Source organism: Buteo buteo, chromosome 13 (assembly GCF_964188355.1).
Source record: "Buteo buteo chromosome 13, bButBut1.hap1.1, whole genome shotgun sequence".
NCBI lineage: Eukaryota > Metazoa > Chordata > Aves > Accipitriformes > Accipitridae > Buteo > Buteo buteo.
The window spans coordinates 18,724,863-18,747,169 of NC_134183.1; the positions used below are offsets into that span (position 1 = coordinate 18,724,863).

Consider the following 22,307-nt stretch of genomic DNA (forward strand, 5'->3'; position numbering starts at 1 on the left):
GATCTTCTCCACAGACAGATGATTGATTAGGTGAGAGGTACTTAAGTGGTCCTAAGAGAGAGGCAGATCCCACGTTGCAGTAGGAGAGCACTCTGGGGGAAGGATTTATTCTCCCATCTGTCCTGGGATAGGAATTATTCCTGACACCAGCTCTGGTGACCTTCAGCATGCCTAACTAGCCAGACCTCTTAGAAAAAAGGACTGTATCTTATATCAGACTTGGTTTGGTGTGAGTTGCTCAGCAACTTTTCAGAGCAAAGCACCTGTGCCCCCCTGATCTCCTCCACCATATCTTGCTACCACAAATACATTTAACAACACCAAATCTTCCCTGATCCTGGTGGACAACTGCTGAAGCTCCAAAATATCAGATCTAGTAATAAAGGTTTATTAATACAGGCCTGTGAGTGGTAGGAACGAGCTGAGCAAGATAAGGGCAATTGCGTAAAGAAATGAGCTATATGGAGAATTTGCTGGTTCCGGTCCAGATGAGATGGTCGCATCTAAGCAGCTGGGATGGTCTGTGCACAGAGGCCATGCAACAGCTCCCAAAAACTTTAAATAAAGTATTTATTTTTTTTAAAAAAAGGGGGTTTAATCTAATTTTGAAATCTGAGTAGTTGGGCAGTAGTGTATTATATTGCCCACTTTCTCCATTTTGGTGAAGCTGTTCAAAAGTTTAGCCACTTTGACAGTGTGGTGCCCCTGTTTTCAGCTCTTGGATCTCATTATAGCTTTAAATCAATAATGAAACCCCATTTCCATATTGTCAGGTAGTCACTACCCACACCTAGTGTTCAAATTGTGGCTTGGCCTTTGTAAATGCTGTGTCCTCTTAAGCTAATGCCCATTCAATTAAAGAAAATGAAGCAAATCCCAGCAGTCTTGCTTACAACCCTTTCTTTCCCATTCCTCTGCTTTTTAAGAACATCCCACCCTGTTAATCCTGCTTTATCATAAACCACCCTACAATGGGCAGTACATGTGGTGACAATTCTTCTGTGTGCCAGGCAATGAAGTAATGGTGGTCTGTCAAAACGTGCTGTTTGAATTTGCTATGCCCAAGAGAAGTAGGTGTCAACAGCTCCTATTTCAGTTGCTTGTTGTTAGAGATTTTGTATCAACTAGTTTGTCATCTGCCGTTGTGGTCCCTTGAGTAGTGGAGGCTAATTCTGCCCTCCAGGCCTGTTTTGAGGTGGAAAAAGTGACATGTTCCTAATGCTGATTCAACAAAACAGTGACACACAGCAGCACTGCTCTGCTTTATGGTCCAAAGAGCATTTGAAATGGAATAAATCTTGCAATCCTGTTAAAACCATGCCAAAACACTTTTCAGGCTGGGTAAATATTAATATCAGGCTGACAGGAGCTTCTTGCAGGCTGTCACCCACCGTGGGCAGGAGGACCTGCAGGGGTATCTGGCCAAAATCTGTGAGGCTCCTTTTCTCCTTAGGGGGAAAAGGAGCCGATGGTCAGATCTCCAAGGTTATGTTTAATATGGTCCCTGTTTAAGCCACTGATCCAGGAGCAGAAAGTCTGTGTTTCCAGATCTTTTAGAAGAGTCACTCTTGCAGGATGACATTGCCAAGTCTTCGAAGACTTCAATTATCACGCTGCAATTCCATCTGCGACCTTAATGAAGATGATGTCTTGAGTGGTGATCTGCTTTCATCCTCCTTTTGTGGGCTGATACACAAATGTTTGCATTTTTTGCATTATTGATTTTTAAGTTTTTCTCTTAAAATGAGAAGAGAGACTATATGAAAGTCGAAGGAAGCACAGTCAATTGTCAATGCAGTCGGGGCAAAATCTGCACAGCTGCCAAAATGAGGTTCAGATATTTTACTGGGTGATACAAAATAAATGCTTAATTCATAGTGCATAACACTTTAAATAAATATCACTTGGCCACCCTCTAATGAGGATATGCTTGACCATTGACACCTCATATTCTGGATGTAGTTTCTCTGACTAGTTTTTATGGCAGACTGTACGTTTTTAGGAAAATAACATTCAAAATACAATTCATTCATTCTTGTCTAAAATGAGTCTTCAGTTTCATAATATCATGTTTGAAACTCTACATTTAAATTGCTGATTGAAGACAGCCTTCAGGATTAAACCTGACTTTTATGGAGCAATAAACTGCAATGTCATGTACCAGATGGTAGCAACGTATAGCTACTGTGTACTTTTAACTAAAGACCTTGATGTTTCTCCTCCATTTTCCTTTCTTGAGAGATGTTTGCTTATTCCCTGTATCCCACGCCATGCTGTATCCACCTGCATGCAGGCTCACTAGAGGTTTACCCTGTGCTTAAGGAAGGGAGCAGTTAATTAATATTTGAGCGTGGGTGCACAAAGGAAACAGAAGTTTGTTTAATAATTATTCTTTCCCTCAACAAACAGAGACTGATGCCTATCTCCCTGCTTTTTGTCCAATGACTAGATCCATTTCTTGGACTAACCAGCTAGAGAGTGAAGAGGAAGGGAAAGTAGCTGTGAATAACGGAGCAGCTGCAGGAGGGCTCCTGCCACTTCTTGTTGTAACAGGTGGGAGGGCCAAGAGAGCAGAAGGAAAACATAACTGCAGCCATTATAAATACGGATTTCCTAGGTAAACAGGGATTTGTGTAGTGCAAATCTCATCCACTGAAGTGTGTTATTTGTTGCAGGTGTAGGGAGTGCCTTCTGTTACATCCACAGTTGCTGTTTCTAGTTGTGCTTTTTACCTTTTCTTAAGAGTTAATTCTCTCTAATCTTGGGCAACCTGAGGCTTGCCTGCGTATTTGGGTATGGTGACTTATTAAGACATTATCACATTGATACTGCGCCCTCTCTTTCTGGGAAGATAAGGGAAGAAGTTAGGATTAAATGAAGGAAGATAAGGGGGGAGGCAGTTCTCAAACACCAGCAAGTGTGCTCTCTGGGGCTGTGGGCTCCTGCAGTCCCTCTGACAGCTTTTCATATTGGCTACCCTGGTTTTGTCTGCAGCGGGACCCACACGATGGGCCTTTGGCTATTTCAGTTTTGCTAAGGAGGGCTTGGCAAGTAATCACACACCTCTCCCAGCCATCTTCCCGGACTGCATTCACAAAGAGGCTGTAGCTCTTCCACGTAGTTCTTGGATGGAAAGCGTTGCCCGGTCTGCCGAGGAAACCTGCTCCAGAAGCTCACTAGCACCACTCCCCCATCTTCAGGCACATTTGTTTCTGCTGCTTGTGTCAATGCCAGGATTTAAACATCAGGGAAACCAGAATGTTTGCACTGTGAGCTAATCTACTCTTTAAAGATGTTAGATAATGTAATAAAATAGCTCAGCGGTGCATTGCAATTACCTTTCACATTTCGTCATGCTTCTAAAATTTTTGTCTTCTGAAACTAGGACTATATTTTTAGTACAGTGCAATCAAAAATGTCTGGCCAAGAACCTTATATAGTACCTAGGAAAATGGAAATATTCCTTTAAATGTCTTCCAGAGCTGTGGTTTCCTCTGAGTGTTAAACTCCATTTGTTATGTTCTGATTACATACTTTGGTCTGGGTTATATACGGCTTGGTTTTGTAATTCCATATATATGGACAGTTTGATCTCTTCCTTGTATTTTTAATAACAGAAAGCACAACCTAGATTTTTGTTTTAGCATGATGTAAGTGTAATTATTTAGTGGGCAAGATAATCAAGATTACATTCCTTTGTTTGCCACTGAGGCTTACAGATTTTTTTTTTTTTTTTCTTTATGATCATGACCAAAAGATTCATGCTATTAAAACCCTAACCATTATGTCAGGGTAATGGTTTCTGTAACTTGCAAGTGAAGAAAGAATCCTAATAGAGAGCCAGCTAACTCACCAGTGGAGTGGATTTGACATCATTCAGCAATGACGTGAATTGGTGCATCTCTTAGAAACCTGCATCGTGGTGAGTTCACATAGTTCACTCTTTGGCATTTTGCAGCACTCAGGGCACAAATTATTAGCCGTAGTCCCAACTGCTCTCATAAACTATGACCCCTTAATGTCTTCTGCTCTTTTCAAGTGTTGAGTATATCTCTTCCTGTAAGGAAATTTCCAGGCTGGCGTTTATCACACAACTTCCTGTCTAACATGGTACCTGTGCAGAACTGCTGTATGATCTGCAGCTCATAAAGCTCCAGCTGCCACCTTGAGCAAGTCATTGGCTATTGTTATTGCACACTTTCTCATGCCCGTGAACCATCTGATGCCTGTCTAGTTGCTCTCCTATGGAACATAAAGCAAAACCAGGGTAGAGCAAACCAGCACAGGTAAATGTCCTTTCAAGACAGTTTCCAGTCTCAGTACCAAGTGGGAATTGTCTGAAGGATGAAGATGAGAAGGGTGTTTTGGATAGGGTTGGGTTTTGATGTGTGCTTGTTGATGTTGGGTTGTTTTACTTTCCCAATATATTTTAGCCCTTTGACAAAATGGAGCAGCTGACATTTAATGAGTCAGGTGGTTTCTTTCCCATTCAAGCAGGCAGGAGGGCTACACTACAGAAAAAAACAACCTATGAGGAGCCCATGAAGCTGGGCTTTCAGGGCCAGAAAGACTTTCTTTGACCTACTTCTTGACTCATTGCAAATAACACGCTACATCTACTAATGTGACGCTGTTACTCTGCTAGTGGGTCACAAAACCTGGACACTCATCCTTGCTGCCAAAGAGGACAGTGCTTTGCGTAATGGGAAGGCAGCAGCAGGCAGGCACCGAGTGTGCTGGGTCTTCAGGTTTGGGCCACGTCAGTTCGGTTCCAGCCATAAAACCTTTTTCTTAGAAATCCTCCGGGTGGGAAATCCCAGTCCTCAAGAACAGGCAATACTTTTGTTGAAAATCAACATAAAGCAATGGGCAATACAACATGTTGTGTAAATCACATGTGTCTGTCTCCTCACCCATCCTAAGTTAAGGCAAAGAAGTATCCTTTCCGAGTTGATGGATTTAGTGGAGTTTGTATGTGCTTTCTTTTAATGTGCTTCAAATTAGTCATGGTGCTTTATTTCCTAGGCTTCATTAAGCTTGTGGTCTGACCATATTGTGATAGTCACCCCTAACAGTTTACTGAATACTAGTTTTAATATCCGGATATAGATTTCTTCAATATCCTGCAATGCATTTTTCAGTGCTTTCAGTGGATAATGCTAATACTAAACAGTCTGTGATGCACCAGGCCCGCGAGCTACATTTTAAGGTTAGCATAATGCTTTCCATCTTTCATCTTTGCGCAACACAGACTGCTGTTATGTTTTGGGGGTTTTTTTAGGACATAAAGTACCCAAAAGGAGCATCTTGCTTAAGAAGTACTGCAAGATAACACAGTGGTGCTGTAAGCTTGCCTCTTCTGGTCTGCCATTGTGCCTTCTCCCTTATACTCTCCCTCCGTCTTTGCCCATCCTTTGCGTCTCTGGTTTTTATCTATGAGAAATACCATAATGGTGCACTGTTTCCACGGAGAACAAAATGTCCAGGAGATCACCTCTGCATTCTTCTGGCTTAAAGACCTGCAGAAACAAATGTCATTCCAGAGGGGAACATAAAAGTTCTCTTTTGACAGTTTGCTGAATAAAAAGATGGCACACTGAATAGGTTGGGCTCAATTTGTCACCTGTGTTCCTGTGGCACTACTGAATTAGCTGTTAAAATTTCTGTGAAGGTAGAAAACAACTATTTTGCAAGTCAAGAGGTCAAACTTTCCTCAGAGACAGAGGGTTGGTATTTGCTGGTGTGTAGTGAAGCAGTTCTGGACCAGGTGTAGATTTGCCTTCTCCAAACAGAAAAAAGCCTTTGAACATATTATCATTGCCTTAAAAATAAAAAAGAAAACTATCCTCTCGGGCGTTTGACAGGAGGCCAGACCTCAGAGGACAGCTAAAGAGAGAGAGACAGGTTTCTAACATCTGTTTCGGGTGGGTGGTTTGTATTTGACTTTGGCATTCACATCAAGGCAAGGCAAAGGCAGCATAGGCACAGCTTGATGAAAAGTATTGTCCAGCACCCTGCACGCTGACCCACTGGCTCTTTGATTAAAAAAAAAAACAAACGGCAATGGGCAAAACTGCCATGAAATGAGGGGTGAGAATTCTAGGGTACATGCATAGCTCTTTCTGTAGGTTTTAGAGAAAAAGACTGATAACACTGGATTTGGCATCCCAAATCAGGTTGTTGCTATAGAGTATGTCATTGACAGATGTCCTTGAGCAGAGTGAGAGCCTTCCTCCCACCCTGAGCTCTCTGGGTGCCTCCAGGCCCTGCCAGATGAGCTGTGTTGAACAGTACTGCTATTTTAAGATGCAAATAGTGTGTCAGCACCCACCTTGCTTTCTGACACAAAGTGCTGCCCCCAGGGCTGAGTCAGCAATGGGGAACATGTCCCTCTGCTGCCAGCTGAGCCTGTTTGCAAAAAACTTGTTCTCAGTAGCGGTTTTAAAGCCTGCTGTTGGCTGCGAGTTGGGAGCACACCTATTTGCTCATTGGGTTCACGTCCGAGCTCTTATTAGCTCCAGCTCAAAACCGCACTGAACTCAGGAACAACCTGCAGTTCAGATGATACAAGTATATCTCAGAAGTGTACTAAGAAAAATGCAGCAGAAAGTAGTCCTGTGTGTCCCCGTGAAAGCCCTATTGAAGGGCTCTGGCTCCCTCATGGACGTGCCTTCGTGGGACAGCAGAAGAACACAGTCCCCATCCATGCATCCTGCCCTCCTGGGCCGGTGGCCCGCCTGCGTCTGAACCACGGCAATTTATAACGCCCTGAGGAAACGAGTACCCGTTTCAATGCAGCTTTAAGCTGTCAGGCTGTAAATTGTCTTGGTTCAGGAGCTACTTCAAAGCAGCCCTGCCTTCCTGCAGCAAGGAGAAGGCTTTTTGGCAAACCCAGCGTAAGTCATTTGCTATTCATGAGTCAAATCCCTGAAACGTCCTCGATCAACAACTAAAAATGGGTCATAAGAAGACAAGGCATCGCTGTCTGGTGAACGAAGCTGCTAACTCTACCAGCCTTCTCCATCTGTTGGCTGAAGCTGCTTCTGCTTTCTCAGCCATGGCTTTTTCTCCCTCCCTGCTTTTCTCCGTCATGCTCAGCAGTGTCAAGCACCCACAAGGTTTCCTAAAGCAATGGGACTTCAACCCAATGGGCAAACCCATCCAGAACATCTCCATGTTTCCCTGCTCCTTTCATTGCCCGTATCTCCCAGATGAGTGAGAAGTGTCGATGGGATAAGGGAAAGTCACTAATGAAAATGTTAAAATTCCTCCAAGCTGCCTGGTTTTCAAATCTAGAAGGGCTGCAGTATTCAAGGGAGAGAGAAAGAAAACACTAGCTGGCTGCAAGCAGAGACTTGCAGCCTGGCTGCTGGAGGGATGGAGGGACCAAGGAGCAGTGGCGGCAGGTAAAGGGTGCAAGTTTTGGAGCCGGGTCCACTCTTCCCAAAATGGCACCTGTGGCAGCTTGGTCACAACCAGCAAAACGAAGTGTCTTCCAGGTCGGAAGCAAAGAAATGAAGAAAACCCTATGAAGGGACCAAAAAACTCTTCATGTGCATGTGGCTAACGTTCAAAGGAGAGTTCAGTGTGTTATGTGAATAGCAAATCCTTCACCAAGCTTGGGAATATTTGAGGCAGTGTTTAATTTTTTTTTTCCTTTCCATTTCTAATGGTGGCTAATGCATTTACATTCAGCATAACTGCATTTATTGGTATGCAGATCTCCTGCTTTAATTTAGGGCATTACAAAAGCAGCAGTCAAATATTCTTTTTTGTCAAAGCTAGATGATGGATGGTGTACATCAGCAGAGCTTAAACATACCCAGTCAGAGTTGAGCCCCTTGGTTTGACAGACCACGTGTAATGCAAGAGGCACTTGGTTACAGAGAGCTGCAGAGTAGCACTGCTTGTTACTTTTCCAAACTGTGCCAGACAGCAAACTTCCAGAAAACCTCAGACCATATACAGTTAGCCAGCAACACTATGCGAAATCTTTAACCATATTTGAACGAACGGGCTAACTTGGACACCGCAAGGAGGGAAATGCCAGTCTGCCTGACAGCTCATTTTAATAATGAGAAAGTTGTTCCACTGACAGGACAATAAAAGCTGTGGTTGCGTAGAAAGATGTTGCCTTTCTTCTAGTTGAGAGCATGCATGAAACTGCAGAGGAATGGGCTGGTCCCAAACCTGTACACATGCAGCTGCGCTTTTCCCTTCTTTCACCACTTTTCTCTTCTTTCACCACCTTTCTTTCTGGGGTGTTGAACCTGCACCTAACCTGCAAACCCTATCAAAATGAGGCTCCCATTTGCATTAGTAAATCACAAGTTGCTCCTAAAATGTGCCTTATTTTAAATGTATTATCCCTTGCACTTCAGCGAAGCAAGAAATAAAAATAGGTGACCTTTGTAGTTAAAGCTATTAATGCACAGTTTATGGGGCTTTTGACATACAGGGCATGAAAGTCAAATTCTTGAGAGATCATCAGCTCTCTGAATGGGCAAATTTCCTCTGCTGATCCCCCCGTTGATCAAGGAGCTGTATCTTTTATAACCAAACTGCTGTGTATTGAGCATATTTTAGATGGCAGAACTCTTTGAGGCAGAGACCTTCTCACTGTATGGTTTTGGCAGTGCCACGTCTATGCTGGACAGTGTACGTATGTTTTCCAGCAATGAGACAGAGGGCGGATTTTGCTTTTAAACCCAGCACAGAATAGTGGGCAGGCTTTAAGTCCTGTGTGGTAATGATATGAGCACAAGAAAAACACTTTCGCAATCATGGCATCTCACTGTGGAAATTGTGTCTGCAGCAGCAGTGTTACTGCATGATGCTTTTTACCACCGCAGCTTTCTAAAGCTGCGTTATCCCAGGGCCAGGGCTCAGCTGGAGGATCCTCATGGGCTGACTGAAACATGTGGCTTCTCCACATAAAACAAGGGTTTGTGGCTTTATTTCCCTCCCCTCCTCTGAGCAATTACTAAACAATTCTTTTGGCAAAAAAAAAAAAAGTGCACGCGTTTAAAATGCACACTTCAGAACAATGCTGTGCAGCTTCAGTGAACCTTGGAAGCTGTCATCCTGTGCTGCTCCCCATGTGAAACAAGCTGGTGATTGAGTCCAGGCCCTTGTAGACAGTCTTCAAACCAGCTCCAGAAATGGTGGCTCTGGCTGAAAAACCACATTGAAGATGAAGAACTGATCTGAGCTCACAGGCTGGTGAAACAGGAGCAGTGAAACCATCAGCCTGTGTCACAAATGCTACATCTGTATTGGCCACCGGTTCTGCAGGAGTTTGTTAGTTAACGTCTGTGTTAGGCACCGGTTCTGTGGGAGTTTGTAAGGAATTCCATAGCTTGTTCTTATTTTCCACCAACAGGAATAAAAGGAGATGTTCTTTTAAATCCAGCTGAATTTATGAGAACCAGCCAGAGGATTGCAGAGCGAGTTCCCGCTCTGTTGCTGGATGCCTTGCAGGGCCATCCTGCTGACACCGGTCCCAGGCAAGAAACCCAGCACTGCCTCATGCTGCCGGCTCCCCTCCTGCTTGAAGCAGGCCAGCCTTCAGCAGCGGCCAACAAAGGCAGGCAGCCTTGCTGCGGTAAGCGGAGGGAGATCGTGGTCCTCACTGGGAGGCTTTCTGCTTTTGGGGAGCTGATGCATAGCTAATTGCAGGCCCTGGTGCCTTGTGCTGAGCCACACTGGTTCTTCCTAAGCTTGCTGAGCTAGAGGGGTAGCGGCGACAGCTGGATGGCCAGTGGCCTTCAAACTGTGCTGAATTACTAACAGGGCTGGCTGTCAGATGGGGAGGACTTTTCATCTGAAAGAAGTCAGCTGAATTCCCATGGAGCTTCCCATCATCTGCACACTCAGAGCTGCTGCATGCCCTTTTTGCTAAAGGGCTGGGGGTATTAAATCACCTTAAGTATTGGGTGTCTTCAGCATGACCCTGGAAAAAGCAGTTAGTGAGCACCATGTTGGAGCCCTCGTTAAAATCCAAGCCTGGAGGTGAGATGGCTGTGCCATCCGGTTAACACAACAGCGATTCAGCCATCACCTTTGTGCTGTTGCAAACCAGGTGACGCTGGTGAGACGTGAGTGGAGCCGAGCATTGATCCAGCGTGTCCACATGGATGCAGCGAGGCCAAGTGGATGGAACGAGCCCACTCTCAGAGTTTATTTAAATGTTGGCTTGCTCTATGTTTCAGACTTCCCTGCCAGCATGAGGTGGTGTGCAGCTCCTAGTGACAGGTCACCAGCAATTTGGAAGGGGCTAAGGTTTCAAGAGTGCGTCCTGAACAACATCCCTTTTTCCATCTGCTCACCTGGCAGAGGTGCAGCATAGCAGCACCCACGGGAGCAGCTGTTGTGGCAGCTGGGAGGAGGGCTCACTAGCAGAGAAATCAGAAACCTAATATATTCCCAGTTTTCTGTCAATTTTCATTAGCTGATACTGATGCTGCTGGCAGAGAAGTGGTTTTACCGTCAGTTATTAGGAAAGCATAAAGCAGACGGATTTCTAAATGCAGTTATGAAAGATGCTCTGTCACTTTGAGGCTTACTGGCACTGCAGGTTTGAAGGGCTGCAGCTTTGACACAGGCAGTTCAGCAGTTGGCCTTGTCTTGGGGATTTTATTCAGCATTCCCAGCTCCCCTCTCACCCCTTTCCAAAAGATGCATTCTTGCCACAAGTCTTCATGAGGGATCAGAAACAGCAAGCATGGCCTCTTGCCATAAAGAAGGGAGCTTTGTCCCTCCTCATCTAAAACGGTGCTGCTTAAGCTGGAAGTGCCAAAAGTCTTGAAAATGAATCTGTTTTTTAAATACAACCCCACCTTTTTACACACAGGGAAGAACTGCAGCAGTAGCTATTGTAAGGCCAAATCTTTGCCTAATTAAATTCACAGTAATCTCCTGTGAAGGCTCAGAGAGATTTAGAGCTTTGTGCTGATGTGACTGCTTCAGTACTGTCCTTCAGCCCAGACCTGTTACTGTGACATTGTCTCCATGTAGAGCACTGTGTACCTACTCAGGGGCAGGGATTCCTGAACTATCTTGTATAGAAAGAAAGCTGTGCTTGTGGTTGTGGGCAAGGCTGAAGGGGCTGGATCTTGCAGCTGGATCCACTCGGGCTGATCCTTCCCCAGGGTTCTTGCAGAATCTGGTGTTGGCAGAGACCTGGAGACCTGGTGTGGTGTGTGCTACAAAATCACTGCTGTCCCAGCAAGTCTGGCAGGGAGGCTACACTGCTCCAACTTTATTTCTGATGTTGGACTGATGTTGAGATGATGCATGGATGCCTAGGCTGCAGCTGAAGTTTCTCCAAGCAGGGGGGTTCTTCTCCACTCCCCTGTAAGCAGCAGCTTGTGGTAGCCTTGCCAGGTGTTTTGGGACCAAAAAGGCTCATCATCCATCATGGCTCGCAACTCCTACAAAACCACTGGTTGTGGAAAGTAGCTCCCAAATAGGAATCTTTGAATTCCATGGACAAAAGTATTTCTAAATGATTACATTACTGCCTCTTGAAAACACATGGTGGAAAATCATGCAGCAGTCCAGAAAAGGTCTTCTTTTCTGTAGTCTCTGCTCAGAGGAGACTGCATCCCTCTAACACTGTTTCCAGCATCCAAAAAAATATTTGCCAGGGTGTCAGAAGCTTTCTGCTCATCATCTCCAAGAAACTACCCTCCAAGATTCATGTGCTGCTCCTCTGAAATCTTAACGCTTTGCATGAGAAAGAGCAGATAGAGATTTCCGAGGCTGTGGCTATTTCTTTCATGGGCCTGATGAAATTCATAATGAAAACCAAGTTTTTCTTGTACTCTGCCTGGACTGCAGAGTCTGAAAGTGTGGAGTTGACAACAAGAAAGAGAAATCCCAAGATGCAGTATATTCAGTGGGCAAGCAGTCTGGCATCATTCCTGATTCTGGCCTTTAAATGAACAAATCAGTGGCGAGTCACTGTGTTCCTGGTTTTGTTTGGATCTGGGACAGAGGCAGTCCCTCTCTGCTGGAGAGGGAGAGCTGAATCATTTGCCCTGTGGGTCAAAGCCTTAACTTGAGCAAGGGAGAGCCATGTGCAGAACAGCAGTTTGCACCAGGACTCGTAATTTGGAAATTATGCTAGAAACAAATTTTGAGCACTGTTTCTCAAGCAATAGCAATGATAATTAGTCATTAGCACTTATGATGTTCTGCTGCTTTAATAACCGTAGCATAGAACATTTGTTAATATTTAGTGGTGTTTTATTTGCTTTTGTTTCTGTTAAATCAGAACCTTTTGGAAGAAATCCCTGCAATTGCATCCAGCTCTCTAAGGTTTGCACAGTTAATTCTAAGTAACCTAAAATGGCACATTCTGTTTTATCTGGTTACTCCTAAGGTACAAAATGCTTTCAGGTTATATTCTGGTTTATGCTTTAAAAACATAAATCTGTGTCTCTAGAGAAGCAGTTTGAGGCTTTATGGAGTGCACAATGGCACCTGTGTAGTATCTGTGTCAGATACACCCAAGGAGAAGGATGTTTCACTAAATGAGCAGCTACCTTCTTTTGACAGTGTTAATGTGATTGTACTAGTCTTTCTTTTCTTTAACAGCAGGTCTGATTCAGGTTGCCCCCCTTATCCAGAATAGGGGAGACCTGAGGAAGGAAACCCTGCTTCATGGCTAAGAGGAGACCAGGATCCTGTATCTTCATTTAGACCGGGAGGATGAAGCTCAGTCTAATGCAGGGCCAGGCAGAGGGAAGTTCTCCTCTGCTTTGTAGCTGGAGAATCTCAGTTAGTTCCCAAGTGCTGTGGATTGCTCCCACGTGTAGGTTTTGTGTAATGAGATTGTCAAGCTCAAGGTCGGAGGTGAAGTACATGATGCCAGTTTTGAAGACATACTCATTTTTGCAGGTTTTCTTCTTTCTGTTGCCAAGCTGGGAATACTTTAAAGGCTACTTGGTTAGAAACTGTAAATGAGTAAGTAATTTTTAAGCTCTTCTACTTGCTTAAACAAGAAAGGGTTGGGAGAAGGACAGTTGTTTAATTAAACAGCTACTTGTTAACAAAAGATTGAACTCCAGCAGTAACTCTCCTAATTCACAGATTCCTTGGGAATTCAATGACCTTGAGTTTGCTGTGCTTGAAACTTGCCTTAGATACTTGGCTTCCTTTCTCGAATACTTTGGAGAGGAGAGCGGCGCAGAAGGCACTGCGAGGCTCTTGAGTGAGACAGGCGCTGTTTCACTTAGTATCATATAAGAAGAGGCAATTGTGTTGTACAAAATAAACTTCTTGCTTCAGAGCATGCCTGGAGTTATTGCACTCAGAGGTCACAGTGTATCACAGCTGGATCTGCCTCTGCTTCTCTAGCAGTCTGCTATGGAAATTTTGAGTACTGGCTGTTCATGATGTCCAGCTGATTTTCTTGCCCCTCTTTAATTTATGAAACAAAGCAAATGTGAACCAGTGGTACATGATGAAATTTTTGTGAGAAGTAACTCATCTGAGGAATCACATCATTTGATTGTGCTCCAGAGCTTGGGGCTTCACTTGTCAGCTGAGAGGGAAGTCTGATCTCCCAGCACTGAGTGGTGTTTCCTGCATCCTTTCCTGTAGTGGCAACTGGGGAGGTTACAGGGATGAACAAGAGGCCAAGTTCACTGGAAATGAGTGTTTATCCATTATTTCCCTGTGTTTGTCTCCACCATAATAACTCTGCCCGGGAGTGACTTCACTCATGTCAGTGGTTAGCTGTGGGATCGCACATAAAGCATTAGGATTTAAAATGAAAAGATCATCATTAATAAGAAGCCTGAATACACAGAGTTGTGTGCAGGGTGGTCACTGTGGTCTCCCCCTCCACCATAGGCAAGTCAGCAGTAAACCAAGACCCACTGCTCCTTTCCATTGGGTCTACATGCAAAATATTTTACCAATTTAGTGATATTGGTGGTTTAAAAAACAGAAAACTAGTGATCTGTTTTGGTTAATCACTCCAAAGTGGCAAAGCTGTGTTAGTGCAGCTACAATTATTTCATACAGTTACTTGGGATGTGGGTGCAAAACATGTTTCATTCCACTTTAACCAACCAACAGGAGCTGCTCCCTTGCACTGCTACAGCTGCATCTCTGGAAGGAGGAGCAAGGAGGAGATGGGGGCAAGCATCCTGCGTAGTTTTGGCAGCAGAGCTGTGGTAAGGGTAAGGGCTGTCCTGGCCGCCACGTTGCTCCCATAGGAGAACAGCTCTGCACCAGCTGCGGAGAGGGACCTGCATGCTCATCTCCTCCCAACTGAGGTGCTCATGCACTAGGTGACATTAGCCATCTTTTGAACTTTTAATTAGTTTGGCTTTGTATTTAAAGCACATCTTGGGCATTTCGAAGCCTGCCATACAACATGTCTTGTCCATGATTGCTTTTCATGAGACTTGTGGGGCTGTGTTTTCTGGGTTGTGGTAGTACAATCTGGAGCTGTGAGAGAAAGCCCTTGGGGGCTAATCCATGGCTGCGGGCCAGTTTCTGCATAAACTGGTCTTATTTTTAAAGTCCATTTTCTCCAGTACACTTTTTTTTGGCCTGCAAAAGACTTCTTCATTTAAAATGAAGAACATAACACTCTCTCCTTTCAGTTGGTCTTTTGGACATGAGCCAGTAGTGCCCACAACAGCTGTACCACAGTTTAAACATTCAGTCTCTAATGGTTTGGGGAACATTAGGGTTTTTAAGGCTTCAACAGGTCTAGAGTAAATAGTGGTCAATAAAGAGTAGCTCTTCTTTGTATCCCTATGCTCTCAGTGCTCTGCATTAGAATAAAGCATGCTTAGAATATAATCATTGCAAAACTAATATCCATGAAAGGTTCTTTTTTTGAAAGGAATCATAGAGAAACCTGTTTCACTACAAGAAGAGTTTGCAAGTGTTCAACTCGCAAGAGTCTGGTAACAGGCATGGGGAAGTTTGCATGTAATGTCTGTTAGAGACATGTATGTTCTGGGCTTGTGTCACTCCCCGTGTGTGTGTTTAATGGCTGCTACATGGGAGGAACAAATACATTAGAGGAATTACTTTCTCTGTTGTCTTCTCCCACCCACCTATTAATGATGTACAGAAGAGGTATTAAGATTTTTTGTCTTCCTTATGGCTTTCCAGTATTGTGTGGAGTTGAAAGCCCACATGTGCTAATAGGTGATATTTAGCAAAGTGTTTTGGACCCAAACGAGGTAGAATCTACATTAGCAGTGATGGGCGATGGTTGGGCATTGCCCTTGTTAGTGATTCAACCCAATGCCGAGGACTAGCACTGCCTTAATGATTTAAGCAAATTAATGTTGGTGGAGCTGTCAAACTATGTGGAGGGAACTGCTCATTTCTTTCAAGTTTTGTAGATGTGGGTGAGAAAACATAATCCACGTGGGGCTCCTTATCGTGAAGGAAAGCCCATGGGCATCACAGTGCTTCTGAGGCATTGGGTCAGTGTCCACCTCGGCCCAGGAAGGGTTAAATTGCTCTGTTGGCTGCCGGCCACTTGGACTTCATTTACAGCACTTCATGACACTGTGCAAAAATAGTTTGTAAGTCATTATACTCTCTATAGGGAATTGATTAACCCCTTCTGATACCCTTCCGGGTGTTTCCTACAGGTGTGGGATGTACCTTGGTTCCTAGATGGGGGATCCGGGCTGCAGAATGCTGGCACATCCCATGCCTGCTGCAGCTTGCTGAATGCGAGGAGACAGGAGGGACGCTGGAGTAGGGAAGGGTGAGACTCCATAGGAATAACAAATGAAAGTGCCAGCCTTGCAAAGCATTCTTCTGAAAAATAGGATTATATAAAAGCTGGGCTACTGTGGTGCTTCTCATTAGTTGCACTGCAGGGTTGGCCGGAGCACAGGGTTTATTACAGTTGTCACCTTTTTGGCTGGAGCAAGGTGGCCGTTAATAGATGTTTCAGTTGTAAATTGCTTTGCGTTGAAGCACCAGTAAAGTCTTGCTGAGATGTGTTTTATTTTCAGTTCGGTTTTTGAAGTTAGCTGGTTTCTGGAAGAGGCAAATAGTAGTATTGAAAGTTCAGAAGTTAACCAGCCTAGCTAAGAGGTTACTCCTGCATGGCAAGCCAGAGCTTTAAAATATGCTTGTTAATTTTATTTAGGGCCATTTGCTAGGGGTTCATATCTTTACTTCCGTTGGGAAGTTTCATAACAGTTTCCTACCCATCGGTCTTCTATTAAAACTTTGTTGTGTAATCTAAAAGCCTCTCTGCTTCTCATGGTTTCCTCTTGTAGCTAATTCAGAATGCCCTAGATGGCAGTTTTGGAATAAATGCATTCAGGCTGCATGGTCTTGATTTTGTTTTCTTATAAATTCAAAACAAGATTTGAAATTAAGTCCTACTGTCAATTTTCCTTTAAATAACAGTTGCCTAATGACATGATCTAAGAATTTTTATCTAATGTCACAATACTCCTGGGAAAGCCTGTGCCTATAGTTGTATTGTAGTTAAAATGTCAGTGAAATCTGTTACCATATGCATTTAATACTTCTATATATATGTGTAGTGTTAGAAAGGATAGATCAGCGGCGTCAGTAAAAATACATGTGTGGGTCCTGTAGTGTTGGACTGGTCTTGTTCTTGCCATGTGAGCTCTCCATTGTAATAAATCGTGCTTAGAGGACTGACTGTAAGTGGGTGTGATTTGAGGTCTCCTAGAGCCCCTAACAGAAGCAGCAAGGCTCAAAGTGGACAAAAAATAGAGTGTTATTAGTAGAAGAAACAATACAGGGATACAAATGAAGAACAGTCTTTGGGTGAGTGGAAAAACATGCTTCTCAGGAAAGCATGAGGTTCATTCAATTTGGATAACTCTCAGCTGAACATAGGATTAGACCAACTAACCGCTGCCCATAGCACTCTTTTAAATTTTGCATGACTTCTAAGGGGATATACATCTTGACAGGCAGCTCATCTGTGGCTTGCCAGGAGGCCATCGCCAAGATGTCCTTCTTTGGCTGCATTGCTGTATGGGATCTATCTAGCAAGAGGCAGCCTCTGGCCTGAATTGCTCACAGACAGCATGCATGCAGCAGGAATCATTTGGGGGAGGGTGGGCAAGAAGGTGAACTTGAGCAGGAAAGGAGAACAGGTAGGGGATTGGTGATGACCCATGAAAAAAAACATTCTTTCTTTTTCAGTCCAGCTGAAGTTCCTCCCTCCCTCCTCTGAAATGAATTACATTCGTTCAGATTAAAATCCATGTGAGCTGTTTCAAGTATATGCAGCTTGCTCCTGTGCTGTCCACAGCGATACGCTGAATTTCAAATTTCAGTATGCGCACATGTGGTTTGTTAAGATAGCGGCAATTAAATCCAGGTGTAAGTTTATCCCTTAGATTCAATGTCTGTCCACAATAATGGGAAAAATGCAGCTGAAGGCCTAATAAAACAAGACTTCTCCTGGGTCTGAACAGCTGGTAGAAGCATCACTCGCACTGTCTGTTAAAGGGAGTCTTTCTGTGCCTGTGATTTTCCTTTTAGTGCTCTGTTTAATTGCCATCATATTTGAGTCATTCTTTTTTCTGTTTGTCTTTTGGATTTTAGCTCTTTGCTAATCTTTATAGCCTTTTTACATGTGCTTTATTGACTGTATTACCTATAGCAAATTCTGCTGCCAATAACATGGTTGGATCCTATATCGAATGAAGCTGTCGTGTCAGCTGCTCTGGCAGGTTGATGACATTTGTGTTGTGATATAGAGTCAGCCTGTGATCTTTTAAAATGTCCATTGACTAGGCTGGTATAGAACTTTGGCGTCGAGGGGTTTTTTTTCTTCATGGGTTTTTTTTCCCCCTCCCCAGCTTATTTTCCACATTATCATCCTGGTTTGCACATGCCTTTCATTATATCAGCTACTGCCTGAGCTACTGAAAACTGTAAAGCTGGTTTGTCCACTTTTCTTAAGTTGTGGCTTTCCATAAGGCTTGTGAATCTAATCTTAGCTTGCTATCTTCTTGTTTTGAAGTAGCAGTTTCCACTTTAAGGGTGCGTTTATTCTAGTGTACATACACATCCTGTATTACCTGCCTTTTGGAACTACTGCTGGGAATCTCAGGTGCATTTTACTTTCTGTTGACATTTTAAAATGGCAGGGGAACTATGGTTGTGCATTGCAGTACTTGAGAAAACATATTTGGCATCTTGACTAAAATATTTGGCAAGATGGATTTTTAATGCCTAAACAATATTTGGGTGTAACGGAAAAGGTGTTGTCATCCTTGCTTGCTATGTACATGGTATCCTTTTTTATTGCGCTTTATTATTATTAAAGCTCATGGGAAGCAGACAAATAGTAAGAATTTTGTAGTGGATACTTTATTTTTTTTTTCCTGGTGGTGCTGTGGTGTTGTGAAAAAATGAGCTTACAATCTACTTACTGCTCAGTTGTTTGGCCAACGGTGGTATCTCTAGAATGGGCTGTAGTAATCCCAAATCCATGATAGATGTTTCTTTCACCAGTTTACAATGAATAATCCTCTTAATTTCCTTGAATAGCAGCTGGTATTGCTACAACCTGTGCCTAAAACCAAGAACAGCTTATTCAGAAAGCCTTCTGGCCCTGCGAGCAAGGAGGAATTTTCTCCCAGTGGGGGTTGCGTGGGCTAACTTTCACAAGGACAGCACTGCTGAGACGCTAACTTCTTCTTTCTCTCTTCTAGATGCAGCAGCTGTTTTATGAAAATTATGAGCAGAACAAAAAAGGCTATATCCGAGACCTGAGGAACAGCAAAATACACAGAGCTATAACGCTGCACCCCAATAAGAACCCCCCATACCAGTACAGACTTCACAGCTACATGTTGAGCCGCAAGATAGCAGAGCTGCGCCACCGGACTGTGCAGCTGCACCGGGAAATTGTCCTGATGAGCAAATACAGCAATACAGAAATCCACAAAGACGACCTGCAGCTGGGGATGCCACCCTCCTTCATGAGATTCCAGCCCCGCCACCGGGAAGAAATCTTGGAGTGGGAGTTTCTTACAGGAAAGTATTTGTATTCGGGTGCCGATGGGCAGCCCCCTCGGAGAGGAATGGACTCTTCTCAGCGTGAAGCGTTGGATGACATTGTTATGCAGGTCATGGAGATGATCAACGCCAACGCTAAGACCCGGGGGAGGATCATAGATTTCAAGGAAATACAGTATGGCTATCGCAGAGTAAATCCGATGTACGGAGCAGAGTACGTTCTTGACTTGTTGCTTCTGTACAAAAAGCATAAGGGGAAGAAGATGACCGTCCCTGTCAGGAGGCATGCGTACTTGCAGCAGACGTTCAGCAAGATCCAGTTTATGGAGCATGAAGAGATGGATGCCAAAGAGCTGGCCAGCAAAATCAACCAGGATTCTGGATCCTTGTCCTTTCTCTCCAACTCGCTGAAGATGTTTGTTCCCTTCCAGCTCAGCAGATCAAAAGTAGAGAGGAAGGAACTCAAAGACAAGAAGATCAACATCCTGATTCCTCTCTCCGGACGTTTTGACATGTTCGCAAGGTTCATGGGGAATTTTGAAAAGACTTGCCTCATTCCAAACCAGAACGTCAAGCTGGTTGTCCTGCTTTTCAATTCCAACTCCAACCCTGACAAAGCGAAGCAGATCGAGCTGATGAGAGATTACCGCTCCAAATACCCCAAGGCTGACATGCAGGTTTTACCGGTGTCGGGGGAGTTCTCGAGGGCACTGGCTCTGGAAGTCGGATCTTCTCAATTCCAGAACGAGTCTTTACTTTTCTTCTGTGATGTTGACTTAGTGTTTACCACAGAATTCCTCCAGCGGTGTAGAGCCAATACGGTTTTGGGTCAACAAGTGTACTTTCCCATCATTTTTAGCCAGTATGATCCAAAGATTGTTTATAGTGGAAAAGTTCCTAGTGACAATCATTTTGCCTTCACCCAGAAAACAGGTTTCTGGAGGAACTATGGCTTTGGTATTACCTGTATTTACAAAGGTGATCTTCTTCGAGCAGGTGGCTTTGACGTCTCCATCCAAGGTTGGGGCCTCGAAGACGTAGACCTGTTTAACAAAGTCATTCAAGCTGGCTTAAAAACTTTCCGAAGCCAAGAAATTGGAGTAGTCCATGTGCATCACCCTGTTTTTTGTGACCCTAATCTTGATCCAAAACAATATAAAATGTGCTTGGGGTCCAAAGCTTCAACTTATGGGTCCACGCAACAGCTGGCTGAAATATGGTTTGAAAAAAATGACCCAAATTTTGGGAAAAGCAGCAATACTAATGGCTCAGTGAGGACAGCCTAATGTCCAGCTATGCTGGAAAAGACTTTTTTTTTAATTATCTAATTTATTTTTGGGAAAATGTTTTTTGATAATTCACTTTTAAAACACCACACAGGATATATTTTAGAAATCATCATTGTTTTCTTACAAAGCGCTCGTTTTGAGAAGAACAAGGCCGTTGGTTTTTCTGTTGTTGTGGTTTTGGTTTTGAACAAAACTGTGATCAATATTTGCCTTCAAACTAAAAAGTTGTTTGAGAGTTATCCGACCGATCGGCGGAAATCTGACTTGAATTAGAATTTCCTTATGAACAAAAGATTGTTTCCTACCTTTTCCGTTGCTGTCTTCATTGCTGGGATTCTGTAAATTGGGACCTGAGCGTGCAAGCCAAGTGGCAAAACAGTGTATCTAAATGTTTTGTTGTGATGGCTACCGTGCAAAGATTCTGCTTCTTTTGTTAAGGGTAGCCATTGTTTTTTAAATTGCATTAGAACAAAACAAATCGGTGTGGCGATGATAAGGATATTAATCGCAGGAGGTTTTTTTTCTAAATGGCTGATTATTTCAGTTTAAAAATACACTTCCACTTATTATGGCCAGGCGACTTCAAGGGAGGGAAGAAAGTAAGCACAACCTGCCATCCAATTAGTCCTTGTAGAAATTTTTGTCTTTTATATTTGGTCCATATATGGACGTAATGTTTTAAGAATCCGTGGATGGGTTCTGTGTATTATCCTCAACTGCTGTCCTGTCTAGAGCTGAGATGATGTGTATTATCCTCAACCTCTGCCCTGTCTAGAGCTGAGATGATGTTATCAAGAAATGCCGAAGCATAATAAGGGAGGGGAAGAGGATGGGAAATGCGAATCTCTTGCAGCAAAGCGACAGTATGCAACGAACAATTAGAGATCCTTAACGAGAACTTTGAAAAATCTTCTATACCGAGTGTACTGCACCTGGTTGCGTTGCTTTTATTCAGTCGGTTACATGATGTTAATGGGAACAATTATTACATTTGATTACTAGTTTTGTTTTGGGGTTATTTTTTTCTGTATCTGATAGACCGTTAATTTATTTAATATCCATTGGTTTAGGTTCTTGACCTTTCCTTGAATATCTGTTAGTCATTTTAATATTTTATATATATATATATGTGTGTGTAAATATATATATATATATTAGGAATGTATTGCATCTTCTCACTGATAAGGTAGTGTACATCGTACTTGCAGTAAATGATCTCCAAAGATTACTTTCTAAAATATTTTTTCATGAATCTTTTCTCCCAGATTTCTTTAACACTTTTGGAATGACTTCAGTAAGCTTAGAAATTTTTTTGGTATTCTGAGAGGAACTGGGGATGGGGAGGCCGAATACAAGGAAAGTGTGATCCCTATGAATTAACACCTAGCAAGGTAAGAGAAAATACACAAAATAAAGTGCCTTAAAGCCAGAAAGGGAACCCTTTACACTGAGACTTAGACAGTGAATGGACGTTGTCATTGAAGTAGATGACCTATTGGGACCTACCTACCTGTAAATATCTTGATCAGCAGAAACAAAAAATAAAAACCAGCGAACAATATATTTTTCTATCGTATTCTCCATCACCATTTTGTCTCATTGCTCTCAGTTCCACTTTGCCTACTCTTTGGGAAGTGGAGACTAGTGAAGGAATGGAGAAAAACTGATGCTTAGGTTGTTGCCATGTTTGAAGGGATCTTATGGAGTAATTGCTATTCCAGTAGAAGAAATAACCATTGTTTACATGTGTATGGAATATGAACTGCAACTAGCGTAGAGTTGATGTCTTATAATGTTCATCGTTTTTTGGTGACAGTCCCAAGGATGTAGGTACTTGGATGGATTCAGTGCATGGAAATTCTTTTTTTTTTTTAAGACTTGCTTCTAAGATGCAATAAAGATTTTTTATTTGCAGTCAGCGCCCCTCGTGTCGTCTGCCTCAGTCCGTATCTTTTCATACAGCGTAGGCACAGCCGCAAAGGGTAAAGCAGTTTCGGGAAGAAAGTCCAG

The 22,307-nt window shown here is 43.3% G+C and overlaps 1 protein-coding gene across 2 annotated transcripts in view; it reads left to right on the plus strand.

The window, feature by feature from the left end:
* CHSY1 (chondroitin sulfate synthase 1) overlaps positions 1–22,215 on the plus strand; it is a 79,177-nt gene extending 56,962 nt beyond the window's left edge. For both annotated transcript variants that reach the window (XM_075044968.1, XM_075044969.1), the window contains exon 3: positions 18,702–22,215. In XM_075044968.1, the coding sequence (XP_074901069.1) occupies positions 18,702–20,294 (1,593 nt within the window). In that variant the 3' untranslated portion in view covers positions 20,295–22,215. The remainder of the gene's footprint in view (positions 1–18,701) is intronic.
* The last annotated feature ends 92 nt before the right edge of the window (positions 22,216–22,307 follow it).